The 27,745-nt window shown below is 39.5% G+C and overlaps 1 protein-coding gene across 1 annotated transcript; it reads right to left on the bottom strand.

Annotated features, from left to right (window-relative positions):
• Positions 1–27,745, bottom strand: KIF11 (kinesin family member 11). Its single transcript, XM_063307389.1, has 22 exons — positions 27,654–27,745; positions 23,940–24,072; positions 20,727–20,824; positions 20,573–20,651; positions 20,204–20,389; positions 19,935–20,059; positions 15,823–15,910; positions 14,595–14,837; positions 13,886–13,981; positions 13,614–13,702; positions 13,013–13,100; positions 11,100–11,288; positions 8,643–8,850; positions 8,297–8,469; positions 7,585–7,707; positions 6,472–6,630; positions 5,203–5,342; positions 2,928–3,207; positions 2,357–2,579; positions 2,039–2,193; positions 1,739–1,855; positions 1–343 (listed from the first exon to the last, which is right to left on the bottom strand). Exons 1-22 carry the CDS (start codon positions 27,719–27,721, stop codon positions 218–220), a joined length of 3,186 nt encoding a protein of 1,061 aa, XP_063163459.1. The 5' UTR covers positions 27,722–27,745; the 3' UTR covers positions 1–217.

The following is a 27,745-nucleotide window of genomic DNA, read 5'->3' as shown; positions in this document are numbered from 1 at the left end:
TAATGTTAGTTTTTCTTTATTTAAGAGAACTAAAGTATTACATTTCAAAATCTGCAGAAAACAAAAAACAAGCAAATTATATTGTATAAAAGGCAGCCCGTGTTGACGAGATCTCTACATAAGCAATCGGGGACACTGACTACAAAGCCATGTGCATAGCAAAAGATGATAAAACTTGCAAGGATGGAAAGAAATAGAAGCAAGATATTGTACATTCTTAGTTCAGGACTCTTAATGGATATTTTGATTTTGAAAGAGATGGAGTTATTGAATCTTCCTCCTTGGCCTTTTCCAGAAAGATTGCTGATTTGTTCTCTTTATCCTTTTTGACACTTCTTTTATGCTGTAAAGTTAAAGAGCTTAAGTTATTATGTATTACTTTTATTAAGTGATGGAAAAGCTTTATATCACTTCCATTTTATAACTGCCATCATTGTGCCAACATCACCTCAGACAGTTCACTTTCTAACTGGCAAGCAGAAATACTCTCCAGCATATGAAAATGCCAAAACTACAGCCAGAACACTTGAAATTTAAAATGAGACTGTTCTTCTCTTGGGTGATCTATGAAAAAATGGCTCTCTTACATATTTTGAGAGACCTGAGATATCCCATTAGCTGAAATGACTCATTTAAAAGCATTAGCACAATAAGACACTCCTCCTAATTCAGTGGAAGGCATCACTTTGAAGCATTCCCCAAAACTAGTTTTCTGAAAATAGAAAATTAGCTCGTCTTTTTTATGCTGGCAAGGATTTTTAAAATGCAGGGGGAAATTGACCCATTCTTAACTGGTAGTATATAGCACTATGATCTGCTGCATGGTTAGCCAGGCCTAAAACTAACTAATCTCCACCAAGGCAAGTTTCAGAGATTCCTAGGGATTCCTTGTGCGGACCTCTGTGTTTTTCCTATGTTCTTCTGAAAAGTACCCAGAGCAAATTTGGGGAGGAAATGGGAGAGATTCTGAGAAAGTCTAAATTACCTAAAATTACATCATTCCCTATTCTGCTGATCAGATTTATATTCCTGGTGGGTTAGAAGCCACTTTTGTTTGAATTTCTGAGAAAAATAAATAAATAAAAAGATCGATCATAACAGCTTAAGTTATTCACTGAGCTGGCCATCAGTCCATTTTTCACCAGTCCATGTCTGTCCAAATCCTTTCTATGCGCTGCACAAAATTCATAAATTTGTCTACGTTTAATGTTCTTTCTGCCACTCACATATCCACAGTTCTTAGTCATTATGACTTCTGAGACTTCAGTAGACATTGTCTTTATGAATTTAACTATATGATTTAAAAAAAAACAATAATTGATATTAGGATACTCAGCTCTATGCCTAATCCTGGATTCTACAGTTCACATAGCCCCACCGAAAACTTCACATACTTCTGTTTATGGATTTTTGGTAGATATTCTGTTTAATTTTGACTGAAACTCTAGCTTATAGTTTGGGTTCAGAAGTGTGATGTTTTCTAAGTATAACTTGGTGCCATGTTGTAGCAGACAACTGCAGCAAATGTTTTAATTGCTTCTCTTCTTTCCTAAAAAGCTAATTTTTCTGCAGCGCCATCCTGGTATATCAACTCTGAAGCAAGCCTCTGAGCTGAAATGAACTAATTCCTACATGAAATATGCATGCTACAGACTGGTCATCCTAATTTTACACTTCAATGTTGCTCATATGCCATATATCTCCTGATCAACAGTCCACACAAAAAGATATAAATTACCTGGAAAAAGGGCACACCACCACTGGTCTGAATACATAAACTAGTCTCCAAGTAGGATTTTTCACTGAAAAGGCTCTCATTAGTTTCTCTTATCTCTTCTTCATCCTCCAAAGAATCCTTGGAACACACAACAGTTAGCCAGTTGTGGTAGTGTAGATAAACCATTTCTACAAGTTGAATATGCAACGGAGCAGAAGCATCCCTCTGGACAGTTAATTACCTCTACAGCAACTTAGCAGTTTCAGCACCACCCACTGGGAGAAGCAGGCTATTTTCCCACCCTTTACTATCCGTAGTTACCTCATCCAAGACATCAGCCGTCATGGCTTCAGCAGTCTTTAGAGTAGCTGTCCGCTCCATCTGCTTTTGCCTTAATTTTCCAAGCAAGAGGTCACGTGGTTCTGTTTTCACAACTGCTACTGGGTAACGGTAGTCCTTCCGCTGCGGAGTACTTCCTTTAGGGAAAGATCCATTTAAAAGATAATTAAGCCAGTGCACTACACCATCTTAGAACAAAGCCATCTTTTCTTATTGGAATAAAAAACTTATTTGAAGTAGCTCTTCCTCTTTTTCAGCTCCCTCCAAAGTCTGCAGGGCTAATTTTTCCTCTCCAAATACCTGTTGGGATATCCGTTTTAAGTTCCTCAGCCAGGAAGCCATTAATCTGAGTTAAACCATCCTCTGTTTCTTCAAGGAGTGAATCTTTCTGTTTGGTAAGCACATCTCTCTCATTCTGCAAGTGGCCAAGAAGCTTCTTGAGGATGATATCTTCAGCCTCTTTTTGTCTCTCAATATGATCTGTGACTTTGGCTGCTGACGCACTGCAGTTGGCATTGAGGTCCTGGAAGCAAAACAAACATCTCAAGAAACCAGATCTTCAATATTATAAACTGCAGATTTGACTGCATGAATCTTATTACTCAACACAGGACGGCAATTTATGGTCCTTTCCAAGCATCTGTGAACTACCATTATTTCTGGAAGGGAGATTGTTTGAATGTGGGAAAACATGGATTGGGCCCTTCTTCCAGGCTTCCATGAATAAAGGGAGATAGCCAGCAAAACGGCCATTCCTGAGAGAACAGATTGTGTCGTACGGTCCAAAGTTATATATACGCTTGTTATACACACCATGTCTAAAGAATCTTCAATGATGTAGGTGTAACCAGGTTGTGAGATTTAGAGTTACCTTATAGATCTTTTGTAAGTGCTCGTTCTGGCTGTTGAGAAAAGCTCTCTGTTGATCAACTACACAGACTATTTCTGCAGTTGCTGTTTCAGCCAAGCTTGCTGTTTCTTTACACGTGTTTTTCAAACTATTGCCCAGATTGTGACAATGACTGTCTGATTCCAGAAGTATCTTAACATTATCATGGCTGGACTGCCTGATCTCTTGGGAAAAGTCATCCAGAGTTGGAATCATCTTGTTCTGCTGGGAAGTGGTAGAGTCGAAAAGGCCAATAGTTTGCCTAAATGAAAGGGTTTAGCAACAGATTATTCAAGGGCTAATCCTTGTGCTTCATCACACAGACTGAGACTAAAACGGCAGCCAAATCAGTGTTATACCTAAACTGCTACTTTCACCAAATTTTTGTTAAAGCATGCAGTTATTTTGGAAGAGCCCTCTATGGCATTATTTTGGAGCAAAAGTGGAGAACAGACAGACCTGTTTGCCATTTTTTTTCAGTAAAAAAAATAAAAGCAAGTGTGTGCAAGCCTTAGTTTAACACCCCCAAATAATTTTTTTAAAAAGTGCTGCCCTGCCTTTGATTCTCAGCAGTGTTATTGGGATGGAGATCAAAGCCATGCAATACATAAGAGAAGTAGCTGTTCCTGAAATTAACATTAGTCAGTAAAGGAGAGGATAGCAGAAGAGCCAGTTTTATTTCGCTCAATTCATTTATTGACCCGCTTCACCCATTAGAGGGCTATTGCAGCTTAGAATACATGAAATCTCTAAGAAACAATATAGAGCTAGAAAGAATGTAAAAACCTATTATTTTGATTATGTTACTTCAAGATGTGCATTTGAATTGAAGGATTAGGTTTTTTTAACAGTTTCATGTTTCTTTATTTGGAAAATAAGACTTTCTGCTCTTAAAGAGGAAATAAAAAAATGCTGAATATAAAATTACAGGTTGTCCTTGGTTAGTGACTGCCTTATTTAGTGACTGTCCAGTTACGACAGTTATGAACAAGTAACTTTACAACCAATCCTTGCATTTACCACCTTTCCAGGTCTGTAAAGCAAAGGAAAGCTGAAGCAAGATCATAAGCACAGTCAGTTTCACTTAGTGACCGCTTAGCTGAACGACTGAGTTGCCGGTCCCAATTGTGGTTGCTAAATGAGGACTACCTGTACTGAACCCATTGCTGTAAAAACTCCCAGGGTACCCAGAATACTAGAGTGAACATAATTATAGAAGCAGTTTTGAGTTAAACTTTGTTGAGTACCTCAAGCATTCGAAAGTTATTGATTTACTTAAAAATTTGCAGAATCAGCAGCTAATGAACACAAAACCAAGCACAAATAAAGGGGTCAGATATGACTTCATGTTCCATTCATACAGGTAGTCCTCACTTAACAACTCTAATTGGAACTGGAATTTCCGCTGCTAAGCAAAGCAGTTGTTGGGTGAAACATCACGTGACTGCACTGCTTAGCAACGGCAGCTCTGGTAGTCTCGGTTGCGGTTGTTAGGCGAGGACCTCACACTTCTCCTGCCCTGTACAAACTGCAGCCTCCTCCCTGGCCGGGCCCAGCAAGCTCCCTTCAGCAAACAAGGCTCTGCTGCCTTTACCATGCTTGCCTTGGCTTCAACTCCTCCTACCCACCTCCACTTCAACTTCCCCTACCCTCTATTGACGCCTTGCACAGCCTTGTAGAAGTGTTGTGAAGGGCTAGCAGCTGCCTCGGCCAGGTGTGCCTTATCAGCAGTGGGAGGAAGACGACAGCAAGTCAGCTGGGGGTGGCGGGGGCAGGTTTTGGCAGTGGAGGGTAGGGCAGCCAAAAGGGCAGAGATGGGGTGAAGATAGGTGGGAGGGGAGTTGAAATGCACGCTGTGGTCATAAATGCTGGCAGGCTGCCAAGTGCCCAATTTTTGATCATGTGACTGTGGGGGCGCTGCAGTGGTCATAACTTCAAGGACTGATTGTAACCACCATTTGTTCAGCCCTGTCGTAACTTTGAATAGTCACTGAATGAATCGTTGTTAAGCGAGGACTACCTGTACTTGGATCTGTTCAGACACGTGAATTTAGAAGTCTCCCACTTCTGCCTTGACAATACAATTGTATAGGTTTGGTCTGAAGCTGGGCTGCTCTAGGGATGCTTGAGTCTATGGTAAGGCATATGGGAGTTTTAGACCAAGAAATATAAAGATCAATTTGCCTCCCAGGCACTGAAGAGTATTAGAATAACCCCTCAAACGTATTTCAGAAAAAAAGTTAAAAAACTTCCTTACACAATTACGTTTTCCTGTACATCACTAATATTCTTCTTTAGGCTTCCACCTTTTTCTAGGATTTGGCTTAGATTCTGCTGAGCTTCCTGATCAAACAGGCTCAGTTGATCTTGCAGCAAAGCAATAAGTTGGGCTGTACCCTAGTATGAATACAGGGAAATTGAAAAAATATTACTAAGCTGAAGCATACTAGTAACACAGTTTGGAAGCATGCCTGGAAAGCTCACATTTATTCAAATATACTTCAAATGCATTTCTCAGTGCATACTTAATACAGAACAGGAATTCTTACGGGGCTGAATATTTTGTTTTAGAGACAGTTCTGAAAAAAGTAATTCCACTTTTCAGGAGACACCTGGCATGAAAGATTCTGCTAGAGATGGGCAAAACTCAACTTTCTGTATCCTGTTTGCTTCCTGGAAGAAGCAGACTCACAACCCTAAAATGGAACTTACAGACAAACACAACCCTACCTCCAAGTTACTATGAAGAATGAAACATACATAGATATATAGTGCTGCTTATCCTGATTAGCTCCTTTTTCAACAAGCACATTTTCCCCTTCTCAACTACAGCCAAATCCCTCTCCACTCCTGCACATGCACAAGAAATGACACATTCATATTTCTCCTTGATGTACTTGAACACATTTGACTTGGTATGTATATGTGACTAAGGAAAAATACAAACATTGTAAGCATCCATATTACTAGAAGGCATTTGTATACATGAAGGTAACCTATACTCCCATTTTTCTCTCCCACCCTTTGTTTGGTTGTGTTATTGTTCTTACAAGGAAAGTAAGCAGAAAAAAAAAAAAAAAAAACACCCACAGATTTATAAAGCGGAACCACTGTGTAATATGGGGATCACTGCCAGAAGCATGCAGGCAAGCCAATTTTTGTGTTGGTAGTGGAGACAAATATAGAGGGTCAAAAAGCCACTAGGACAAGGATAGGCAACCTGTTGTCCTCCAAATATTTTTGACTGCAACTCCCACAATCCATTGTCATGTTAACTGGGCATAATGGCAGTAGAAGTCCAGAAAACTAGTTACCTGTTCCTTAAAAAGGCCACACTGTGCCATACATGCAATAATGATCTCCAGGATAGAGAAAGGAACACACGCCAGCAGAACTTAGCAAAGTTCCTCAAACAGTGTAGCAATCCATATTTCTCTAAGACCATCAACCCACCCACTTATCTAGTGCACTATGGACCTACGAAAGACACTGGCTTGACTTCTTGTGCTACAAATGGAAGAAATACCGTTTTTTGTGCCATCTTTGCCAGCTCCACTTGTTTCTGCAAGCTCTCATAATTATCCTGAAGTTGAGAAAACATTTGGAAACTGTCTTTATGTAGTTTACTCAAAGAAAGAGAATGATCATGGAAGAAGGTAGCCAGTTCTTCTTTATAGCCTGTAATCTTTCATTCAGAAAAAGAGATCTCATCAGTTTTCAAGGAAACATTGATATTTATTGGCTTTTTCTAAACTATACTTGTTTGGTGTGTATATGTGTTTTGAATTTTTTTAAAAAAACATGGTAAGTAATATTCATATAAGCTGGACCACAGGTGTCTGCAGTAACTCTGATGATGAAAAAATGTCAATACATGCATGGAGACATCATAACAGACCCCAGATACAAGTATGTAAGTCAGAGGGTTTGTGTTGTGATGTCATGATAACATGTTGATCGTTTGTTCTCCTGCCAGATACCTATGAGCAGGACCTGAGATATTTCAGTCTTCTCCAGAGTTATCTAGATTATCCAGAGATAACTGGACAGGCATTCTACTTCACTCCACCTGGAGGGTTTGAGATTGACAAAAGCTGTCCTAGAGGTGGGGAGGGAAAGTGGATCCAACTTTTCAGATGCTCAGCAGAGTACATAGGGGTGGGGAACTGGTAGAAGTTTAGTCCCTTTCAGAAGCACTGCGTCCTTATAAAGTATGTTTGTTCATGCAGGAGAAAACTTTTTGCCCGCAGGAGAAAATATGGAATGGTAGTTCCTCGGCTTTTCCTGTCCAGTGAATGGAAGTATACTATTCATACCACCATTGATGGCCTGGTGACTTCTCCAAAGACAACTCAAGCAGAAGTACATTTGAGGGAACTCTGTCTTAACCACCTTTAAACTCCACTGTTCTTGAGAACTTTGACTGTTCAGTGCCTTTCCCAAGGGGACAAAGCAAGGAATAGCTGAACCAGTACTACAAATGAAGTGATTTACATTGCAAGGGGCAGGAAGAGCTCTGATGAAAGCCCTAGGGGCCCGGTGGGTTGGTCTCTTGGACTGGATTAGGTTGAAAGGCTAAAGGATCCCAATCCCTGTGCTAGTATTCAACAATTATAGTACTTTAAGAGATGTTTATTACCATTTCGGCCAAGGATGAATGTTTCTTGAAATGTTCCTGCAGATGAGAGTTTATACTCAGCACAAGTTGCACCACAGGAGTTAGACTACTTAATGCTCTGCCTAGTCCAGATGCATGTTCCTCCTAGAAGATAAGGCAAGATAGCGGACAGCATTGCTTCCAATGAAGAAAACATTCAGACCTAATCAGAAAACAGAACTATAGAAAGCATACAGACATTATAACTGCTCCAAATTAGCAACTGTTTCTCACACTTTAGGAAACAATAAGATCCATTCAGGGATTTAGTGCCAAGCTCCCTCATCGCAAGATGCTTTCCCAAGAGCTGAGACGGCACTAATAAATCTTGGGGAAATTTTATTGAAGACAATAACCAAAACACTCTTGAAGCAAATATCAAGTTTCCTGTTCCTTCTGTAGAACTGGGAGATAAAGCATTCCAACAGCATCCTTCTTTGTATTCTGCTACAACTTAGAAACTTGTCCCAAGTTTCCAATCACAAACTTTCCCAGCTTTTATCCTCATGACACTGGATGAAGAAAGGCTGTACCAAAATCTATCTTCCTGTAATCACTAATATCTACATATTGCTTCATTTGAAAATCACATGGATCCTCCAGCTCTGGGTATTAGGATCCTTGTTTGTATCAGGTTTGTACTTCAGACAACTGAAACATTGTTCTACTTTCTATTACTTATACTTGTACTTACTATCATTTTCTGCAGGTCATTTTTATTTTTGGAGGTCAGTGCGTCCTGCCTCAGTATTTTTTCAGAAGCTAGGGAAACTTCAGTAGAAACCATTTCCTTTACTGAAGTGAATGCTGCATCTATAGCTGCTGCAGTCACTCCAAATGCTGAAGAACTGGCAGATAGAAGATCATCTAAAAGAAAAAGATGGGTATAACAATTTAACCAAGCCCTCTTCTTATTAGAAGGCAACAGTCTTTTAGTAATGATTTTGATTTCCCAAACAAGTCTGAATCCAGGTTTTGGCACGTCCAGGTGTATGTGTGTGTTACTTTATTGCCACGCAAAGTTGAACAGAAACACTTACCAACTGAGGAGGTGTAAGAGTCTAACTTCTCCTGCTGATTCTGATAGTTCTTTCTCACTGAGTTTTGCATTTTGTTGAACAGTATATTCATGTGATCCATAAATGTCTTTTGAGCTTCTGCATTATGCTGCTCAACTGCTTTCTTCCGATCTAATTTTGCATGCAGACCAGACACATCACTGGTAGTTTCTTTAACTGTAGTAAGCAGCTAAGACACAAAAAAGATTGATAATCTTCAAATATCCTCTCTCTCTCTCACACACACACACACACAGACACACACACTCATTGGAAGATGTTTTCCGTTACATTCCCAAATGTAAACTCAGAGAGGGAGTTACAAAACTGTCTTAAATCTCTTGTTTATGCTTTACTCCTGTGCAGGACACGAAAGAGGTGAAGTATTGTTGATCTAGTTGTTTCTACCTCAGTGACTGCTCATGAAGTGTATGGATTTGAAGGAACAGCTGTGTGAACAACTTCTCACATGTGGGGTTCCCCTTAATCTAACTGGCTGCACAACTGAGGGTCTGGATTGAATAGAAACTCTGTGTCTGAGTAGCACGAGGCAAAGACAACAGTGGGTGGAGCTTATCCATTGTGTGATGAAGATTAGAGCAAGAAGTGTACTTCATGTTCTTTTCTACACATGGAGATCATGTGTCTTGTCCAGCTAGCAACATCAACCACAGAGAGTTGCTGGGTTATGGAGTTATAATAGTAAAGTGCTGGTGACACCTAACAGAATCTTTAGAACTACTACCAAGCAAGGGTTGATGTAATTGTTACATGTTACATCTGGGTCACCCTGATCCTAGTTCAAAGTCACCCTCAGCCATGAAAGCACTGGATGACTTGGACTGAGAAATAATGGCTGGTCTAACCTACTCCATAGGACAATTGCTGAAAAATCTGCAGAAGTGTGTCTGCACAAAAAACAAATCTATGATAATTTACAGCTATGAGCATTTCCTCAAGAAGTTCAGAGCTCAGTATAAACTTGTGCCTTTTGCAGAACATGCTAAAAACACAATGCTCACTAGAGAAACAACAGCAAATATGGATATTCCTCCAAATATACTAAGCCCAAGAAGACAAAGAGTCAGTCCCAGTAGCCTTGTTTACATGTAACACTGAAACACATTTTAGCATAAGGGGAGCCTAAGTCATATCATCAGCTCATGTGTTCCCACTGCCTTCAGTGTACCCCACAAAGCCAAAAAGGAGCCTCAGTGAGGATCAGGTTTCAGGCTCTGCTACTCCTGAATAAAGAAGGAGAAAGGCAGGCCACAATCACCTCAGAAGGCTGCTCAGTTGGACTCTTTCACCCCCAACCCAAAGCCATTTCATAAATTGCATAGGCAGAAGGATCCCTGGAGAGAAATGGGAGAAAGCTTGAACTTTTTTTCCCCCCAACCCTCTCCAGGTTATTAGAACCACATGCTATATGGGACAGGCCCTAGAAGTTTCTTTGTTTTAAAAATAGTTATTTTAATTACAATTATTTAGAATGCTTGTGAGTGGCTTTGGGTAGATTGCTACTCTAAAAGACAGGATAACAACAATACTAATTATTCATGGTTGAAAACAAAATCGGCTAAGCAACCACACTGAAGGGTTTGCTTGCCCATCCATTACCTAGAATTACAATTTTATTAATAATGAGTAAATATCTAGATTTATGAAGGGATTTTATTCACAAAGAACAAGCTATGCGGAGCCTTGCAGTCACAAAGTTACATTCAAAGTGTTGACAAACTGAGACAAAACAGGATTCTGAATGAAAATTAGGAAAATGACGGGAAAAGAATTATTATTTAAATGTATTTAGCCACCCAACTCCAATGGACTCTAATGTCTACTAATATCTTTCTGGCTGGTTTGGTCAGGAAATACAGTTTTGCTAGCTATCACTGAGCCAACAGTGCAGTATTAATATCTCTGTCACAGTTTGACTTCTAGATACTTTGGTTTCCAGCAACCTCGTATTTCAGGACAAAGTATCCTATGATATTGATGATCTAAAAAACCATTGTTGCCACAAAACTGGGAAAACGGGGCACGACAGACCACAACGCGTACTAAAAGTTGAATCACTTACACTGAAATGAGTTCCTTGACCAAACTGGTAGTAATTAAAAAGGCTCTAACATCTTTTCCATGCAGAATCCACTGAGGAACATTTTCTCCAATTTTGCCTCATCTGACTTTAGTTGTTTTTTTTTAGACTACTAACTGAAAGAGCTTTCCACAAAATGGAAACATCATCCCCTCATAGGATGCACTCTTCTCTATGAACGACAAAGACAGTTCTTTCTTACTTCACCATGACTGGCACTGAAAGACCAACATTCCTTCAGAACTGTAGATGTTTCCATATTTGACCATTCAAAATACAATTATCTTAATCTATCAACCATATTTTTTTTAAAAAGTTAGCATGTCATATTGTATGACCTTGGTAGCAGTGCCATGAAGTTTTTCTTCTGTGCTCTCTAAAGCTGATGCCACATATTCTTCTTCAGCAAGAAGAACCTTGGTGGTTTCCAAGTCTTTTTGAGTAACTTCCAGTTCCATTTCCCTGGCCTGTAGGTCTGCTTGGCACTTTTCTATTTCATCTTTTTGAACAGTAAATAACTCAGTAACCTGCATCAAGACAAAATATACTTGTAAAGATCATTTAGTATAAGGGCGGGCCACCTGCAGTACAAATATGGCTTCTGTGTGATCCCCAGATCTTCCTTGCTGCTGATTTTGCAGCAGCACATTGACAAAAGCTCCATATGACCTGCATTCTGAGAAATGTTCAGGAGAGGTAAATATGTGCAAAATAATGCTTTTCTGAGTAGTAGTTTTTCTGACTGGTGACCCCATGGTCTTTTTAGGTACAAGTGTTGACGCAATCTTGATGTCCTATTTTAGAGTGAAGAACCACGCTGAGATGGTAGCTTGAGTCTGTAGTGTTTATTGTCCTACTCTACTGGACAGAAAATCCTGCCAAACTGAAAGGCCATGGGAAACCTTCACAGATAAACCCAAGAATCAAGGCAGGTCTGCTCTGAGTTTCTTCGAAGGAAAGTTCCAAGCCTCTAAACTCCGCATGCATTTTTCCCCCTGGATAGGGGCGCCCTCCTGCTCACTATCAGTACTCATGACACTTCCAGTTTGATTCCGTCCCCCTCATATTTTATAGTAAGCAGTTTCCCACCAAGTTTCTGTAATGGTACTGTTTCTACTTAATAATGACTTTCAAATATACATTTCACTTGTCAGCAAAATAGATCAAAATGCCTAGTTATTACTGTTGCTTCAGAAGATGTTCTGCATTGTGAACACTCTGCTGTTCTCAGACACAGAGAGCAACTGTCCCAGAAAAACACAGCTGATTTGCATGAGTACAGTCCTTAATACGTAAAGTAATTAAAATGTAATAAAATAAAAAGAGGAATTAAATGGCATTTAATATAATTTATATTTAATATATTATATTATTATATTATATACATATAATATATACATATATATATATAATAAATATATAAATTATATATTTAATAAAATAATTTAATAAGGAAATAAAGAGCATAAAGAGATAAAGATAAATTAAAGGCAGCATTCTGTTCTATGGCGCTCAATTATCATCAAAGTATTTACAATAAAGACTTGTGGCATCTTAAAGGCTGATATTATAACATAGCCTTTTGTAGATCAGGCCCATTTCATCGGGTGTGTTAATTACGTTTCTGAGAGAGGTTTTACAAGTTGTGGGGATGGGAAAAAGCAATGAAGAAAAAAGGATTATGAGAACAGACAGGATACTTTGAGAGTCAGGAGACAAATACAAAAGCTTGGAGAGGGGTCATAAAAACAGATATAGCCTTATTATCACCAGCTGGTCAGAATACTTTGTGTAGCCCTCAGCACAAACAATTGCACACCACTGAATATTAGCAAGGGTTCTATCTTGACATCACGTAAGAGTCAGTGGTTTGAGATGGGCGGCTATATAAATTGAATGAATGAACGAATGAATGAATGAATGGATAAGTCATAGAAATAACTGATAAAAAAAATGCTATTATCTGCTTCAGGTTAGATATTGACCTCAAACAGGTTTGTTATCTGTATCTCAGAAGAAACCTTCATGGAAAAGTTAACATGTTTTAATATGGCAAACCAAGTGAATACAATTATTTTTCTCCTCCCTATTGGAGCTACACTATATGAGTATACTTTTCAGTTGTTACATGCAGACCAATATTGTCTAAGTAGAATCATATTATTTTTTGAGAAGATGAGCACACTGGAGCTTCCTTACCCATCTGAGAATCATCCCAAAAGACTAAGAAAAATGTATCAGGTTCACTTACCCTTTTCAATTCTTCCTCCATTGCTGTGATTTTCTCAATATACTCTGCAATTTGCTCTTCCTGAATCGTCAATTTCCCATTAAGAGCGCTAAAAAAAATCAATTAAAGTTAACAGTTATGTAGTCTTATTACTTCCAGGCCAAGCAGTGAGATAACTTTAAGAGCAAACAGGAGAGACATAATCGTTCACGTCTGGCCACCACGAGATCTGTCTCTTGTTCTCCAAGCATCGTGCTGAAAGTTCCTCATGTTGCTCACTACTGATAGCCATTTCTGTCTGAAATGGTACTTATTTAATTTAAATTATTGCTATTTATCTAAAACATTAGGTACTCCTTATCAAAAATCTCAAAGCAGTTTACAATAAATGGCATTGACCATTTACACCAAAGTCAGTGAGATTATGCAAGTGTAAATGATCCTATAACTTACCCCCTAACAATTGTGTTAGGAGTGGTGTTCTACTTTTAGTTATACCAGGAAGCACAACAGTGCGTGATCCTGCCTGACTGGGGAGAGCTGGTGCTCAATTTTTATAGAACTGATCATGATGTCATGTTCACCCTAAGCTGCCAGCCTTTGTGGGGAGCCAAGTACTCACTCATAATTTTCCAGGGAAATATAGACACCGTTTTTCTCTCGTGCAGCGGTAAGATCTCGTTTCAAGCGTTCAATCTCTTCAGTATACTCCTGTGAAAAACATCAGCACAATGCCGGAATGTATCTTCTGAAGCATTTGGAACCCGTAAACCTCACAAACTTACATTTTTGGCCTGGCCCTTTTGAAAAGCTCAATCGGCTGTAATGCGTTCACACTGCAATGCAGCCAGCAAGGTTTAGAAGGCATTTATTCTTAAGGAAGACATACTGAACCTTAATGAGTGCCCGTTTTGTGAGTTTCTGGTTCACTTCAGGCTTATTCATGATATTCTTTGCCCGGTGGGCATATTCTAGAGTACTCAGGGTTTCCTGTGGCACAAAAGACAAAATAAATAAAACATAAAAATAAAAAAATTGCTGAGTAAGTCATCTTTTTGTAGCCACTTCTGCATAAAAGAGAAAAGAATTGTTAAAAGGTACAAGGATATTCACTCCAGAAGTATCTTGCTGGGTTTCTCTATAGAGAAATGGCATTTATTATTGTGATTTACAGAGCATTCCAACTCTACCAACTCTTATGCTGCCTTGGGAAAACTCCATTCTGAAAGGTGGCATATAAACCAGAATACATCAGAATCCCACTAATAGAACTTCTATTTATTATTATTATTGTTGTTGTTGTTATTTGCCGTCAAGTCAGTGTCAATTTTTGCAAGCCACGTAAAAGATTTTCTCCACGATGGTCTGTCCCCTCAGACCTTCCAATCGTGTACCCATCCCTGCTGTAATTGAATCCATCCACCTTCCTGCTGCTTGTTCCCTTCTTCTCTCTCCTTCCACCTGTTCAAGTATTATAGACTTCTCCAGAGGTCTAGGTCTTCTCACAATGTTTATTAAATCTTATAAGCTTCTAAATTTAAATTTAATTTGGAAGCCCAATTTATGTGACTCATAGCAAACTACCTGAAAGAAAGCACCTTACCTCGAGATTGATCGATGCAGGAGAAACAGTTGCAATTATACATGTTTTTGTGCGTCCTCCAAGAGAGTCCTGCAGGATTCTAGTAAGCTTTGATTCCCTGTATGGAATATGTGGTGTTCTCTCAACAAGCGCAGTAATAACTCTGCCCAGCGTCAAGAGAGACTGATTGATATTTCCAGCTTCACGAGCTCTTTTGTCAACTGCTCCAGAACGACCTATATTCTCACTCCCTGCCAGATCAACCTATAAATAAGAACTTGTCTAAGTCAAAAATTACCATACAGTAGTCATTGGAAGAGGTCAGGAAGTTATGCTCAACTTTGGTAGCCAAGAATCATTGCTAAGCACTAACTAGTTGAAAATCAACACAATTCCATCTGAGGATATCTGGAATTTAAATTCCCAACCACCACAGCTAGCGTGGCCAATATAGGTAGCCCTTGACTTATGACCACAATTGGAACTGGAAGTTCAGTCGCTAAGTGACGTGGCCATTAAGTGAGGCACCATGCAACGTGACCGATTTTATGACCCTTTTTGATGTGGTCGTTAAGTGAATCACATGGTTGTTAAATGAATCTGGCTTTACCCATTGATTTTGCTTGTCAGAAGCCAGCTGGGAAGGTTGCAAATGGTGATCATGTGACCCCAGGATGCTGCAACTGTCATAAATATATGCTGGTTGCCAAGTGCCCAAATTTTGATCATGGGACCGCAGGGATGCCGCAATGGTCGTAAGTATGAGGACTGGTCATAAATCACTTCTTCCAGTGCCATCATATCTTCAAACAGTCGCTGAACAAATGGTGGTAAGTTGAAGACTACCTGTAGTTTAGGATGCTGAGGTATGTAATTAATCAACAATTGGAGGATTACAAATCCAGCAAGTCCTCAAATGATAGCATAGGGTGAGGGGAGAAGGTACCAGACTAAGATGACTTGCATTAGTACATAGAAATCTGAGATGATACAGAATATGGGATTAAAATATTACATCTCCAAAACAGGAATTCAAACTGAAAGATCTGTCCTCTATCATCCTAAAGGGCAGGACACTTAATAATAGATTTATATCACAAGAAATCCACTTGGTTTTCTGACAGCCTGTTTGCCGCTGCAATGTAACTTCCCTTCAGAGAGTGGCCGAAATAATGCTGTCTGGTATTCTGCCATTTATGTACTACTGAGCATAATCTGATCTGGTGCAGTCCCGTGTGTTGACACTTACCAAGTTTAGCTTTCCAATTTTCACAAGCTCTTCTCCATCTGTTGTTTCTTTCATGTGTAATGTGATGGAAAACACCGAATGGGATCGACTACAAATTGAGATAACAGATAAATATTCTGATGAGTATTAATAATCTCTTGCCACCTGACCTGAAGCTGTTTTTCCATCTTGTTTAGATAGCAATTACAAGCAATAGCTGATTTGCTTTGGATGCTAAACCAACTTCAGGTCTATGACTCTTTGGTCCAGACATATCCCAAACAGCTTTGAGAACAGACGAGATATTGTAGACTTGTTCTCAGTCCTCTAAAGTAGAGGGTACGTGACCATGAATTACTGAAATAAATTTTTAAGCACATCATAAAATACTACTAAATCAAAAAACACTTCGTGGAAGGCAATCAAAATGGGCTCACTCACTTCTTTAAGAAAAAGGCTCAGCTGATGAGTCCACGGTTTCCTCCCAGCATGAAGCTAAAGAGAATGTAAAATGAACCCTTTGATGCCACACCTTTTGGAGGCAAACAGATTTGCCTTTGAGATCTGTGAACATAATTAGCAGATCAACCCACTCCTTCCTAATTCTAAGCTATGAGCTAGAAATAGGCGCAGGAGATTTTGCGCTGCATTTTACACAAGTAGCACAAAATCAAGACCAGGATCCCATACTTCAGTAGAGGAGAGGCCAGGAAACATGACTGGTTGGCCAGCAAGGACAGCGAAAAGCCTGCTGATCCCAACACACCCAATTCTGCTTTTTGTTTTCTACGCAAGCCTGTTATTAGGACAAAAGAGAAGAATGTTTCAAGCTCTGCAAATGGTCATATTCTATACATTGCCCATCCGTGTTGCATAAGTTTACAAGTTTTTCTAAGGATTGTCTATTTATTTTTTGTAGGACAGCAGGAACTCTGTTCGTGTTCCTCTGTTCATGTTTCATGGTACCCGCAACTAGCTGGCTACTTCAAATGCATTATTTGATACCAGCAAGTTGGAACGGGAAGACACCATTCCTTGAGGTAGCAACATTCCAGTGGGACCTGTGTCCTGAAAAGAGGCATACAGTTTCAGGAAGAACTGGGTCCAGAAACAGCTGATGTTTTTCATTGCCATTACCTAAAACAGGGTTCCTCAACCTTGGCAACTCTAAGCTGGCTGGGGAATTCTGGGAGTTGAAGTTCACACAGCTTAGTTGCCAAGGTTGAGGAACCCTGACCTAAAATATGGAGGGCTTGGATGTCCCCCAGCATCACACACTCACTGAACTACATTAAATTTGAGGCCCTGCCCCCAAGATGGCGACGAAGCCGTAGCCTCGGTAATGGGCTCTTCCATTCATACCTTTTAAATCGTAACTACTACCACGGTCAACATGGGAAAACGAAAGAAGCGACAGAGAATGCCGTCTGCAACACCACTGCCAGCCAAGCCATTAAAACAGCAGAAGGTTGATAGATTTATTACAAGCAAGCAAGTCTCCCCTGTAAGTAACGTTTCCCCACTTTATCTAATGGACAGCTACTTGAGTGGGATTTGCAGGCTGAGATCGAAAGCCAGCAACTTTTAGACCTTTCCTCATCACTGATAGAGAATGCTTCCTCTCCACGGCAGTCGCTGTTAGCTCAGCCGCTGAACGATTTATACAGGAGGGAGACATGGATTCTAACCCTAAATCCCTGAGAGAACAAAATGCACTGGACTTTATAACTAGGCATAGCCTACTAACTGCCCAGACTGTTCTTTCAATTTTTGACTTGCTGACTACAGTTAAGGACAAAGTTGACTCCCTAAAAGAATCCTTCATGAAATTTACTGAGGGTCAGCCTAATCATATTATTTACCCTATCAAATTAAATGACTGTGCTTTACATGCAGCCAACCGAGGAAAGGAAGAATTTACCTCCAAATCCATACCTTTGAGAGGGAGTACCAGCGGGGGGGAAGGAAAAGATAAGCAGCTCCACAGAGAAAGGAGTGAAGGATGAAAAGTATTCATTAAGAAAATGTCTTCTACAAACTAATAAGATAACTTTGCAAATCTTAAACAACAGAACAGAGGCAGATGGGGATCAAAAAAAGCCATTATTCAGTCCTTAAGTCAGCTTTTACACTGTGAAAGGAAATCTATGAACTTACAAAAGGTAGAATGGCTTCCATCCAGAGGCAATTATAGTCGAGTCCTGCTGACATTTGGACAGTCTGTGGTACCCAGCATGCTCTTCAAAATGAAACCTTTTTTGAGTACATTTTCAATCTTTACAGTTCATGTTTTTCACTTCGAAGAAGTTAGATCACTTGTGGCTCAGCACAGCCAAGAGGGTACTGGCGCTTTAAAATACGATAGTAAAACTCCCCCAGACAACTTCAAGGACTTTTCAGCAGCAGAGCCTCTGCCAAAGAAACGTTCAAGCAAACAACTAGCCCATCCTACAACTCCACAGCTGGCAAATGATTCACTTGAAGAAAGCCTGATCAACTCCTTCGGTGCTCTGTCAGACTCAAGGCAGGCCAATATACTTCAGAGATTAGATATTCTGAGAGAAGCCTTAATGACAACTTGTCAAGCAGCCAAGCCATTAATAAATTTTGCCCTACAAAATATTCAGGACAATAAGCCCAATTTTAAGCAACTATGTGAAGGTAATCCTGAAAAAGAACAATCTTTCGGCACTCCCATAGCTGCTATAAAAAATCAAGAGCTACAAAATTCTAAGGCAGTGTCTGATTTGGTGGATCTCTCTGGTTTTAATTCATGTCCTAATAGCCCTCTGAACTGTGAAGGATAATCATTTGAGAAATACTGTATTGGAACCTTGCAACTGGATACCCCATTTTACTTCAGACCATACTGAAGCTGATGGGACAACTGCATGAATGTTACATGCAATGACAGAGAGGTCTGGATAGTTTTCCCAGGTCTGAGATCTATACGAAATCTTAAGAGTATAGCCATAATATACATGGAAATCTAGCCCCTTTATTCACACTTTACTCACAGCTCTGTTTTGGACCATTCTTCCAGTAGAGATACTAGAAATTTTTATAAACGCGCGCGCGCACACACACACACACACACACACACAGAGGAGGCTGGGATTAGTTAATGAATTTTAAATGAATTTTCCACACTCAAAAAATGCAGTATGAAGACTTTTTTTGCAAGAAGCCTGGCAGCATTAAAGAATATTTCCTGTGTATACTATAGATGTATTTCTGCAGCTGCCATCTTTAGGAGAAAATGGAGAAGAATTTCACTGTTTGTGAATTATTGCTTGCTTCCTAATCATTTTAGGATTAGAGACACCAGATGTAAGTATCCTGATTCTCCATTCCCTCTGACTAAGCTCCTCCTTTTTAGCAACTTTTAGATCTCCATTCAAAAGACTGACATAGATTTAAGACTTATGATTTAACTGACATAAGATTTAAGAAGTAAGATTTAATTTAAGACTTGGAAACAGACGGCTCATTGCCCTGTTCTCCTAAGGGATCAAAATACCAAAAGGAAATGGAGCAGAAACGTCCACCAAGATGTGGTGAGGAAAATTCTGTGAGGATTGTTCTGTTTATTTCATTTGGCAATTTTATTTGTTAAATTAAAGTACAAACAGTACATTTTATACTGATAAAGTACTCAGGCTAAAGCTGACTTTTCAAAATTGCATGTTTTTTATTCCCCCAATATACTCTCATAACTTCAAAATATCTGAAAATTTTACATTTCTAAATCACTTGACCAAGAAGAAAATCAAGTAAGAGTGGTTCCTCAGGCTGACTGCCCCCATTGAATTGACCCTGCTCAGCAAGGTAGAAGCGCACTAGCAGGAAGTGGGTGCTGCCTACAGGAGATCCACAGCCTTGTAGAAGTTCACTATGACTGTCTGGTATTTTTCATGTTTTCAGAGCCACAGTTTAAATACTCCCTTCCCTGCAACTGAAATAGTTCCAGAGGTTCTATATAATTACCGATTACTGAATTCATATCCTGCCATATTTGAATGACTCTAAGCAAATTATTGCCTAAGGACTGAAAAACAACTGTCGATTTCCTATTTTAGTCTTGCTTATTTAAAGCCTGCAGCTGAGGCCTTCTAAAACAACTATTTATTTACCTGGAATACTGGTTCATGTAGGTAGCGGCTGTGGTTCTTTTTGCTGCTCCTCTTTCTAGGATTTGATAGACTTCATCCTTGTTATGTACAGTTATTTCTTCTAAACCCTTGATTATTACACCTCTCTGTCAAAACAAAATGCTTGTTTGTTTCTCTCTCACATTTCTGCACCGCCCATCTCACAACCTATGTTGAGGTTACATATTCTAATTCAGAAGTTCATAACCTTGAAGGAGGACGTACATCTGCCCCCCCCCTTTTTTTTTTACCTTGTTACGTGGGTCATCAAACATTTGCAACCTTTCCCCAACATCTGGAGAGGGACTCAAAAGGTCAAACAACTCCTCATTGTAGATTTCCAACAAAGAAACTTTCACAGAAAATTCTGTACCATGCTCTGCAAGTTTTTCAAAAATTTGATGCAATGTACGTGGAATTACACCTGCAAGTGGATCCTACAGAAAAATTATATCACAGCATTAGCTGACCAGCTTTAGAATCTAGGAATTCAGCTTTAGAATGCTAGCAAGTAAGTATGAGCAGATACCTGTTACTTTACTTCAAAAAAATCGTGGGTTGGAGATTAGGATGTGAGAATGTGTCCCACTATACTTGGAATTGCAATGAAATATTTTTACCTCTTCCCATGTGTATTCTTCATTAGGTGATCGCTCCCCTTCCATGGTGAAGGTCTTTCCTGTACCGGTTTGACCGTAGCTGTATAAAAGAATTTGGAATATTAGCTTCAATCACATACTTTGAAGTACAATGGAAAATAAACACAATACTCACGCAAAGACAGTACAGTTATAGCCCATGAGTACTTCATCCAAAATTGGACATACCACACTCCGGTACACATCAATTTGTTTGGCCTGGGCTCCAAAAACCTGTTTTATTAAATAAAAGAAACCATTCTTACACTGAGAGTAGACATAAAAAAGGACTTTTCTGTTAAAGTGCTCTGAAGTCGCACATAACTTCTACCTGAACCAGAATAATCTTCTAATAAACCAAGTTAAAACTGTATTTTGTAATTATTCGCAAAACTAATTTACTTCATATTATTTCATACTTCCAGTACAAAAACAGAAACTGCCTTAGGTCAAAGAGAAGTTCAGACCCAATAGTAAATTACAGGTAGTCCTTTTGTTCAGCGACCATTTGTTCAGCAACTGTTCAAAGTTACAGCAGCGCTAACAAAGGGACTTACAACTGGTCACTGAAGTTGTAAGTCTGCACCCCTGTGGTTACATGATCAAAATTTGGGTGCTTGGCAGCCTCTTGCTTTCCTCATGAGACCTGGGGAAGATGGCCCCACGTGGCCAGCAGCTGCTTGCGAAGGGTCAGGCCAGGCACACCTCATCAGCAACGGGGACAAGAAGACGGCGAAGGTCTTGGAGTCAGGGTGGTGAGGGCGACTGTGGCTGGGCTGGGGCGGCTGCGGCTCAGAGGCTTCTTGCAGCCCCAGAGCCATGGCGCGGCAAGCAACCCCTAAGCCACAGCATGGCAAGCAACCCTAGAGCCGTGTAGTTGCTGCTGCCCCTCAAGGCAGTGTGCAGGGCAGCCAAAAGGGCAGAGATGGGGGGGGGATAGCTGGGGAGGCGTTGGAGGCAGCCCTTTACCTGAGGTTCGGGGCTGGGAGGGACCAAGCCCAGAATGGCTTGGATTGGGGTGGGTCCTCGGCTAACAGCCGGTGGAATTTGCTTAACAATGGCAATGGGAAGTGCTGGGATTGCCATAGCTAAATGATGCAGTCACGTGACGTCACACTTTACAACCACATCGTTTAACAATGAAAATTCCGGTCCCAATTGTGGTCGTAAGTCAAGAACTACACGTATATTTTAACATGGACTGAGTTCACCCATCCCACTAAGCTGTAACGTGGTTTGTCTGGTTCTTAGTATAATGTAGGAACCCATCCATGATATTTTACAAATCATAGTTTATGACAGGGGTGGGCAACCTTTTTGGGCCTACACACCAACCCCTAGTTTATGGCTTCTTTTTGCATAACCCACATCACTATGGTTTGTTTAACAAAGCATTATTTAAAAATTGTGATGCATGAATCCAGCCATATACATGTGTTTCAGCCTTGGTCATATGTAATCCCCCCCCCCCCCGAATGAGACTAAAAAGTCTTGCTTCTATTTTTAAATAAGTGATCTAACTCCCCGAAACTGGTATTTGAATCTTTAGCCAAAGACTACCAGACCAATTTATAATTTATACAAATCAAAACAATACCTGCCTGCAATCATCTGATTTAATACAGAGACACGCATAGGGAAGCAAGTTCAGGCAATCAACTGGATGAAATCAGTTCAGGATGAAGAAGCAACAAAAGTTCTTCAGCAGAACTGATAAACTGACCCTCTGTCCAGTTTCAGACATAAACCTGTACTGATTAAAAGCAGCATTGATGGCTTCTGAACTACTTATAGCAGTCATGCTAAGGAAGCAGCAACTAACTCCCATGTTATATATTTCTTAGATGCCCACTCTACTTGATGATGGCAATTTTGTGCCCCTTCAGTAAATAGGCATCTATCTTGTGTTTTGTTTATGAATAAATGTGCACAGTTAACCTTGTATTACGTTATGCTGTAGACTGTTGGAACATGGAAACTGTTTAAGTTCTGAATTATTAAGGAAATGGCTAGTCTTTCAGTAATTTCCTGATTAACTAGATAGGCCACTATGTCAGAAACTGAGTACACTTCACAATTAATAGAAGTTGGCCTCCACTAAGAATCCTTCATCAGTCTCTGGTCCAGCAATACGGTTTTTCGATACATCTTTCTGATACTATATAATCAGGCAGCCAAGTTGCTCCTTTGAAGACAATCTTCTCTGCAAATAACTCTGCATATACATAAAAACCCAAAATTCCGTTTAAAGGTAAAGATTGCTTTATTGGGTTTTATGTGAAATTATATGAATATGTACAATTTGTTCTTCTTACTTTTTCTCTAATAGATACCTTTCCTTATAATACATATTTAACACTTCTTACTTTAAGAGAATTTCCCTATCATATCTTCTGTACATGCAAGAAGCATGGTTGTTAGGTTACTCTTCAATTTGTAGGCTATTTAATAATATATATCTGGTTAGTACTTGGATGGGAGACCACCTGGAAATACGAGCGCTATCAGCTAAACAGGGCAATTGGAAAAAAAAATCCACGGGAGGAAGAGCACATTATTTCCATATCCTTTGCCACAAAGCTATATGGACATGCCCATGAAGTCACCAGAAACTGAGCTTAATGTGAAGCAGACTTTTCCTTTATTTGTTGACATGTTTTCTGGCTTTGGATGAGGAAATTCAGAATGTATTTCATTTATTAATTTATTGGATAGAACTGAGACGAAGTGAGATCTCAGCAGAAGTGCTTCCTTTCACAAATTGTACAAATGAGGATACATCAGGTAGGAGCCTGGTTTTTAAAAAATCTTTTGAAAAGAAAGGGAAATTCTAATCAGGAAGCTCCAGTTACTCAACCCAGTAACAGGAATTTGTGAGCTTGAGATTTGTATACATAAGAACAGGGTTTCTCAATGTTGGCCACTTTAAGATGTGTGGACTTCAATTCCCAGAATTCCCCAGCCAGCATGGCTGGCTGGGGAATTCTGGGAATTGAAATCCACACATCTTAAAGTGGCCAATGTTGAGAAACCCTGCATAACACTGACCCCTAGTTTGATGTTATAGCCAATATCAAACTAGCATGTGTTCATGCTCCTAACAACCCCTCAGGGTTTCAGGCACATGTCTGTTTGAGTGCTCCATATTAATGAAGGTGTCAGGGTTTGAACCTGGAAACAAAGTCTTTACCCAGCACCCCACGGCATATATGGTTCATTGTTGCCTTAGAATTTTGTGCAAACTTAGCCGCTGAAATTTAGCTAGTAAGCTTGATGCTCCCATCCTACCAAAATGGGGGGGCGGGGGAGAGCCCCTAAACAGTCCTGCTAAGAAATAAGTAAGACTTACCATATCAAATGTATAGGTCTTCCGTGATGTTTTATCAGTCATTCCTCCAGTGCGAACAATAACTTCTTTCCTTCCATGGTCGCATTCCACTACAGAGTAGGAATTAGCTCTGCGCTCAGATATATTGAAGGGCCTTTAAAAACAGTTTCCCATAGGTCATTTGAAAAAAGTGTAAGTCTGGTTTCAAATCAGCACAAGACTTATTTATTTAATTTTTATCCCATCTTTATAAGCCTGTTTCCTTTGCTTTTGTTAGAGTTAAGCTTAGTTGGCACGCGTGCAATACATGAAGATTCCAAAACCACTTTGAAATGGGCTTAGCTAGATTAGATAGCTCTACTTAACGGCACAGCAGCAGGGCAATACTTTGGAAGTGATGTGGATTTTTGAAAAGCCTTGAATTGGATTTCATATGGAAAGTTTTCCATGGCAGTGAATCAGCAGAGTGCAGCAGGGTCCACTGGTGTCAGAATTAGCAAAACGGTGGGCACAATCTTGCAATATACATTGTGTGTGTACAAAAGAGGTGTTGCTGCTATCACAGTACGACACCCATCATCTTGACAATGTTGATGTCTCCCTGTGGATGTCCATGAGCAGAGATAGAGTTGAGCATGGTTTTTTAGCTTATATTTTTTAAAAATAAAAGATGCTGGTAAACTTCTTGGATGCTTCTGTGTATGGCACAGAACACTGGACTAGACAGAGCTTTAGTCTGATCCTGCAGAGTTCTTTTTATGTTCATTGATAGTAATTCAAAGACAGTTAAGATCTAATAGGCCTTCAGAAAAAAGACATAAGCCTCCTCACTACTTCATAATACACATCTCATGTTTTATATTATTTGATCTCCTGATTTTAATAATTGTCATTTTAAAACTTGGTTGCATTATAATTTTCATAATTTTCATTTTATACTGCTTTGCAAACCTCTTGTACTAGTTTAGTACAATAGTTTATGCTGAACTGTAACTGTATGTGTCCTTCTACTAGTGGAATAGACACTGCCAGGAGGAGATTTTTTTTTTTAATCAGATGACTTCTTCCCCCACAAATCTTTGTAAAAAACAGATCTGAATTTGGGCGTGGGACTACAGATAAAAATACTATTGCCTAAGCTGGCTATTCCACAACACCCCCAATTTAAGAGCTTTGTATATATCGTGTATGTGTAAATTCTATCTACCTAATCTCTGCACCAACATTCCTTACAACAGCACTTCTCAAACCTGGGTAAATTACCCAAAATTGGGTAAAAGTGGTTTTCCTTTGGGTTAACACACAAACCCATTACCCAACCATAACATGGATATTTAAATTGACTTAAAGTGTTTTACCTACATTGGGTAAAAAGGACTTTCTGATAAGTGGTTTTTGGTAATGAAGGAAATATGTTTGGGAAGCACTGCCTTAAAAGTGATAACTGGTGTAGTTAGGTGACACAAAAGACACATTCTTTATTTAAGGATATCTGTAACCCATCCAATCAACCAACAGAAGTTAGGCAGCATACAGGACATTAATTAGGCTGTAAATAATTGGTAGGTTATTGATTATTCTCCTTTTTAAACACTCCTTAGGCCCTCACTGTTTGAGTATGGTGGTCAGTTTGATTGATACGCTGCTTTTCTTCCAAGACCAGAATGCAGCTTACAGTGGGATGTTGCTTCACACTATTCCCGCAACACCTTCTCTATGAGGCTCAGCTGAGAAAGAATGATGGACCCAAAACCATTATCAAACCATAACACTGAAAGACATTCAGCACTTCTGTGATGCAAAGTCATGGAGCTGAGATGCAGATTCCTATAGATTTTGAAAACCCTGACATGCAGTCCATTTGAAACTAGGATCAAACTACAGATGACAACTATCTTCATTATTTGAACCAGAAAATTAACAGATCTGGCCATTTTGGGTGTTATCATGACATTAATAATCTTCAAAATATATGCCAATTAATTGCAAAGAAAAACCATAGCCGCAATTACTTCAATTCCGTCCACAGAGCATACCACAAATATTTTGATTTTGTACTTCATGATACCATGATGGCATAAAAGGATGGTTCTTGATAATCCACGCCAAAGAGACTCATATAACAAAAATCTCTTCATTTAAAGTGTATGTGCCATTCAAAGCAACTAAGACAATATCAGCAAAAATCACAGCCTCACCACAACAAAGATCTTGTGCTCTATGTTGCCACCATAGTAGAAGAACATACAGCAGATCCTGAGCAAGGCCATCATGGAACCTTTGGATTTGTACATAGATTATTTTGAAGCAAAGATTAAATTATAACACATCTGTGCAAATCCTTGGATTGCATCATGAAAGTAACAGATCTAAAATACACAATGCCACTGGGCTACAAAACACAATCGTGAGTTAAGCTTTAGTTTCTTTATAACTATGCAGGTGGATTGTATAATAATGAGCTACCTTATGATATAACTATTTAAAAACAAGTATAATAAAGCATGAATCCACAAAAATTATCTTCAGATTCAAGCTTTCGCATCATGCCAGTACCCTTGAACAGCATTATTATTAGGTGTATTTTTTAGCCCAATTATTATTTTATATTATTTATATTAGGTTTATGTCTTAGTCCAAGGGCATGGATATGATTTGGGACTTTTAAAACAGATCCTTATCTATATTAGAAGATTGTACTGATTTTTATATTTTGTACTGTTTACCTTGCTCAGTAAGTTATCTAGAGAATAACTGCTGACTGGCAGCCATCTATATTTGATCATTTTCTGCCCATCCCATAATGTAGTTGATGATATAATCATTAGAAAACTTCCAGCTCAATCATGTATCATATAAAAGATTTAAAAAAACCCTATACTCCTGGGCTTTTTTTTCTTTATTACAGCCTTCAACAACTATTAGCTTTCTACATCTTTACTGAGAGTGAGGATGAAAGGAAGTCTGTCATTGGTCCTAATTCAAATATGTCCAAATAAAGAAATATCTGTGTGTGTGTGTGTGTGTGTGTATATATATAAAATTATATTTATATTACCACCCCTCTCCCCCAATGGGGGACTCTGGGCAGTTTACTATATACATACATACATATGAAATAACCTTAGTCCATATGAAAATACACTGTAAGACAATTATGTCTGATCAATAATCTTTTGTCAAGTTGAAGATGCTGTCTCCAGACTGATTCACCTGCCTCCATGACTCTGAGAAAAAACTAAAAAAAATGTATCTTTGGGAAGCTTAACAATGCACTTAACTGTGAATAAGCCCTATTGTTTCCAGTGGAAAGTACTTCTGAATACAAATGAATAGTAAAACTATAGTTCAAAGTGCATGATAACAAATAGGGCTTTACTCCCACCTCAGTGTAAGAGGGCTGCAGCCATCCTTCAACAATCAGCATTTTGATTTTTATGGTCTCAAGGGCTAGATCCAGATTGGCTCATCTTTACGGCATATTCCCCAAAATTAACGCAACACCCATCCTGACTCGGCGCTTCGAGTCAAGATGGTTGTTCTAAACATGATCCAATCTGAATCCAGCCCAAATACAGAAAATGTCCAGGGCTACAATCCTGGAGGTTAATCCTAATCAAAACTGAGTGGGGCTTACGAGAAAGGACCCACTGAATCAAGAGCGGCGCCTCTTTGGCTCCCCCGCGTTGGGTACCATTCCCTGCCCACGGGAGGCGACGTCCCGTGAGGACTTACCTGCATCTCACCACCACCTGGATGTTCTTGCCTTTCTCCTCCTTCTTCCCGCCGGCCAGAGAATTCATCGTCGGTCCGCTCGGGGTAAGCTG

The sequence above is a fragment of the Candoia aspera genome, chromosome 6 (assembly GCF_035149785.1).
Source record: "Candoia aspera isolate rCanAsp1 chromosome 6, rCanAsp1.hap2, whole genome shotgun sequence".
NCBI classification, from domain to species: Eukaryota; Metazoa; Chordata; class Lepidosauria; order Squamata; family Boidae; genus Candoia; species Candoia aspera.
The sequence above is the reverse complement of the archived record's forward strand: the minus strand, read 5'-3'. Positions and strand labels throughout refer to the sequence as shown.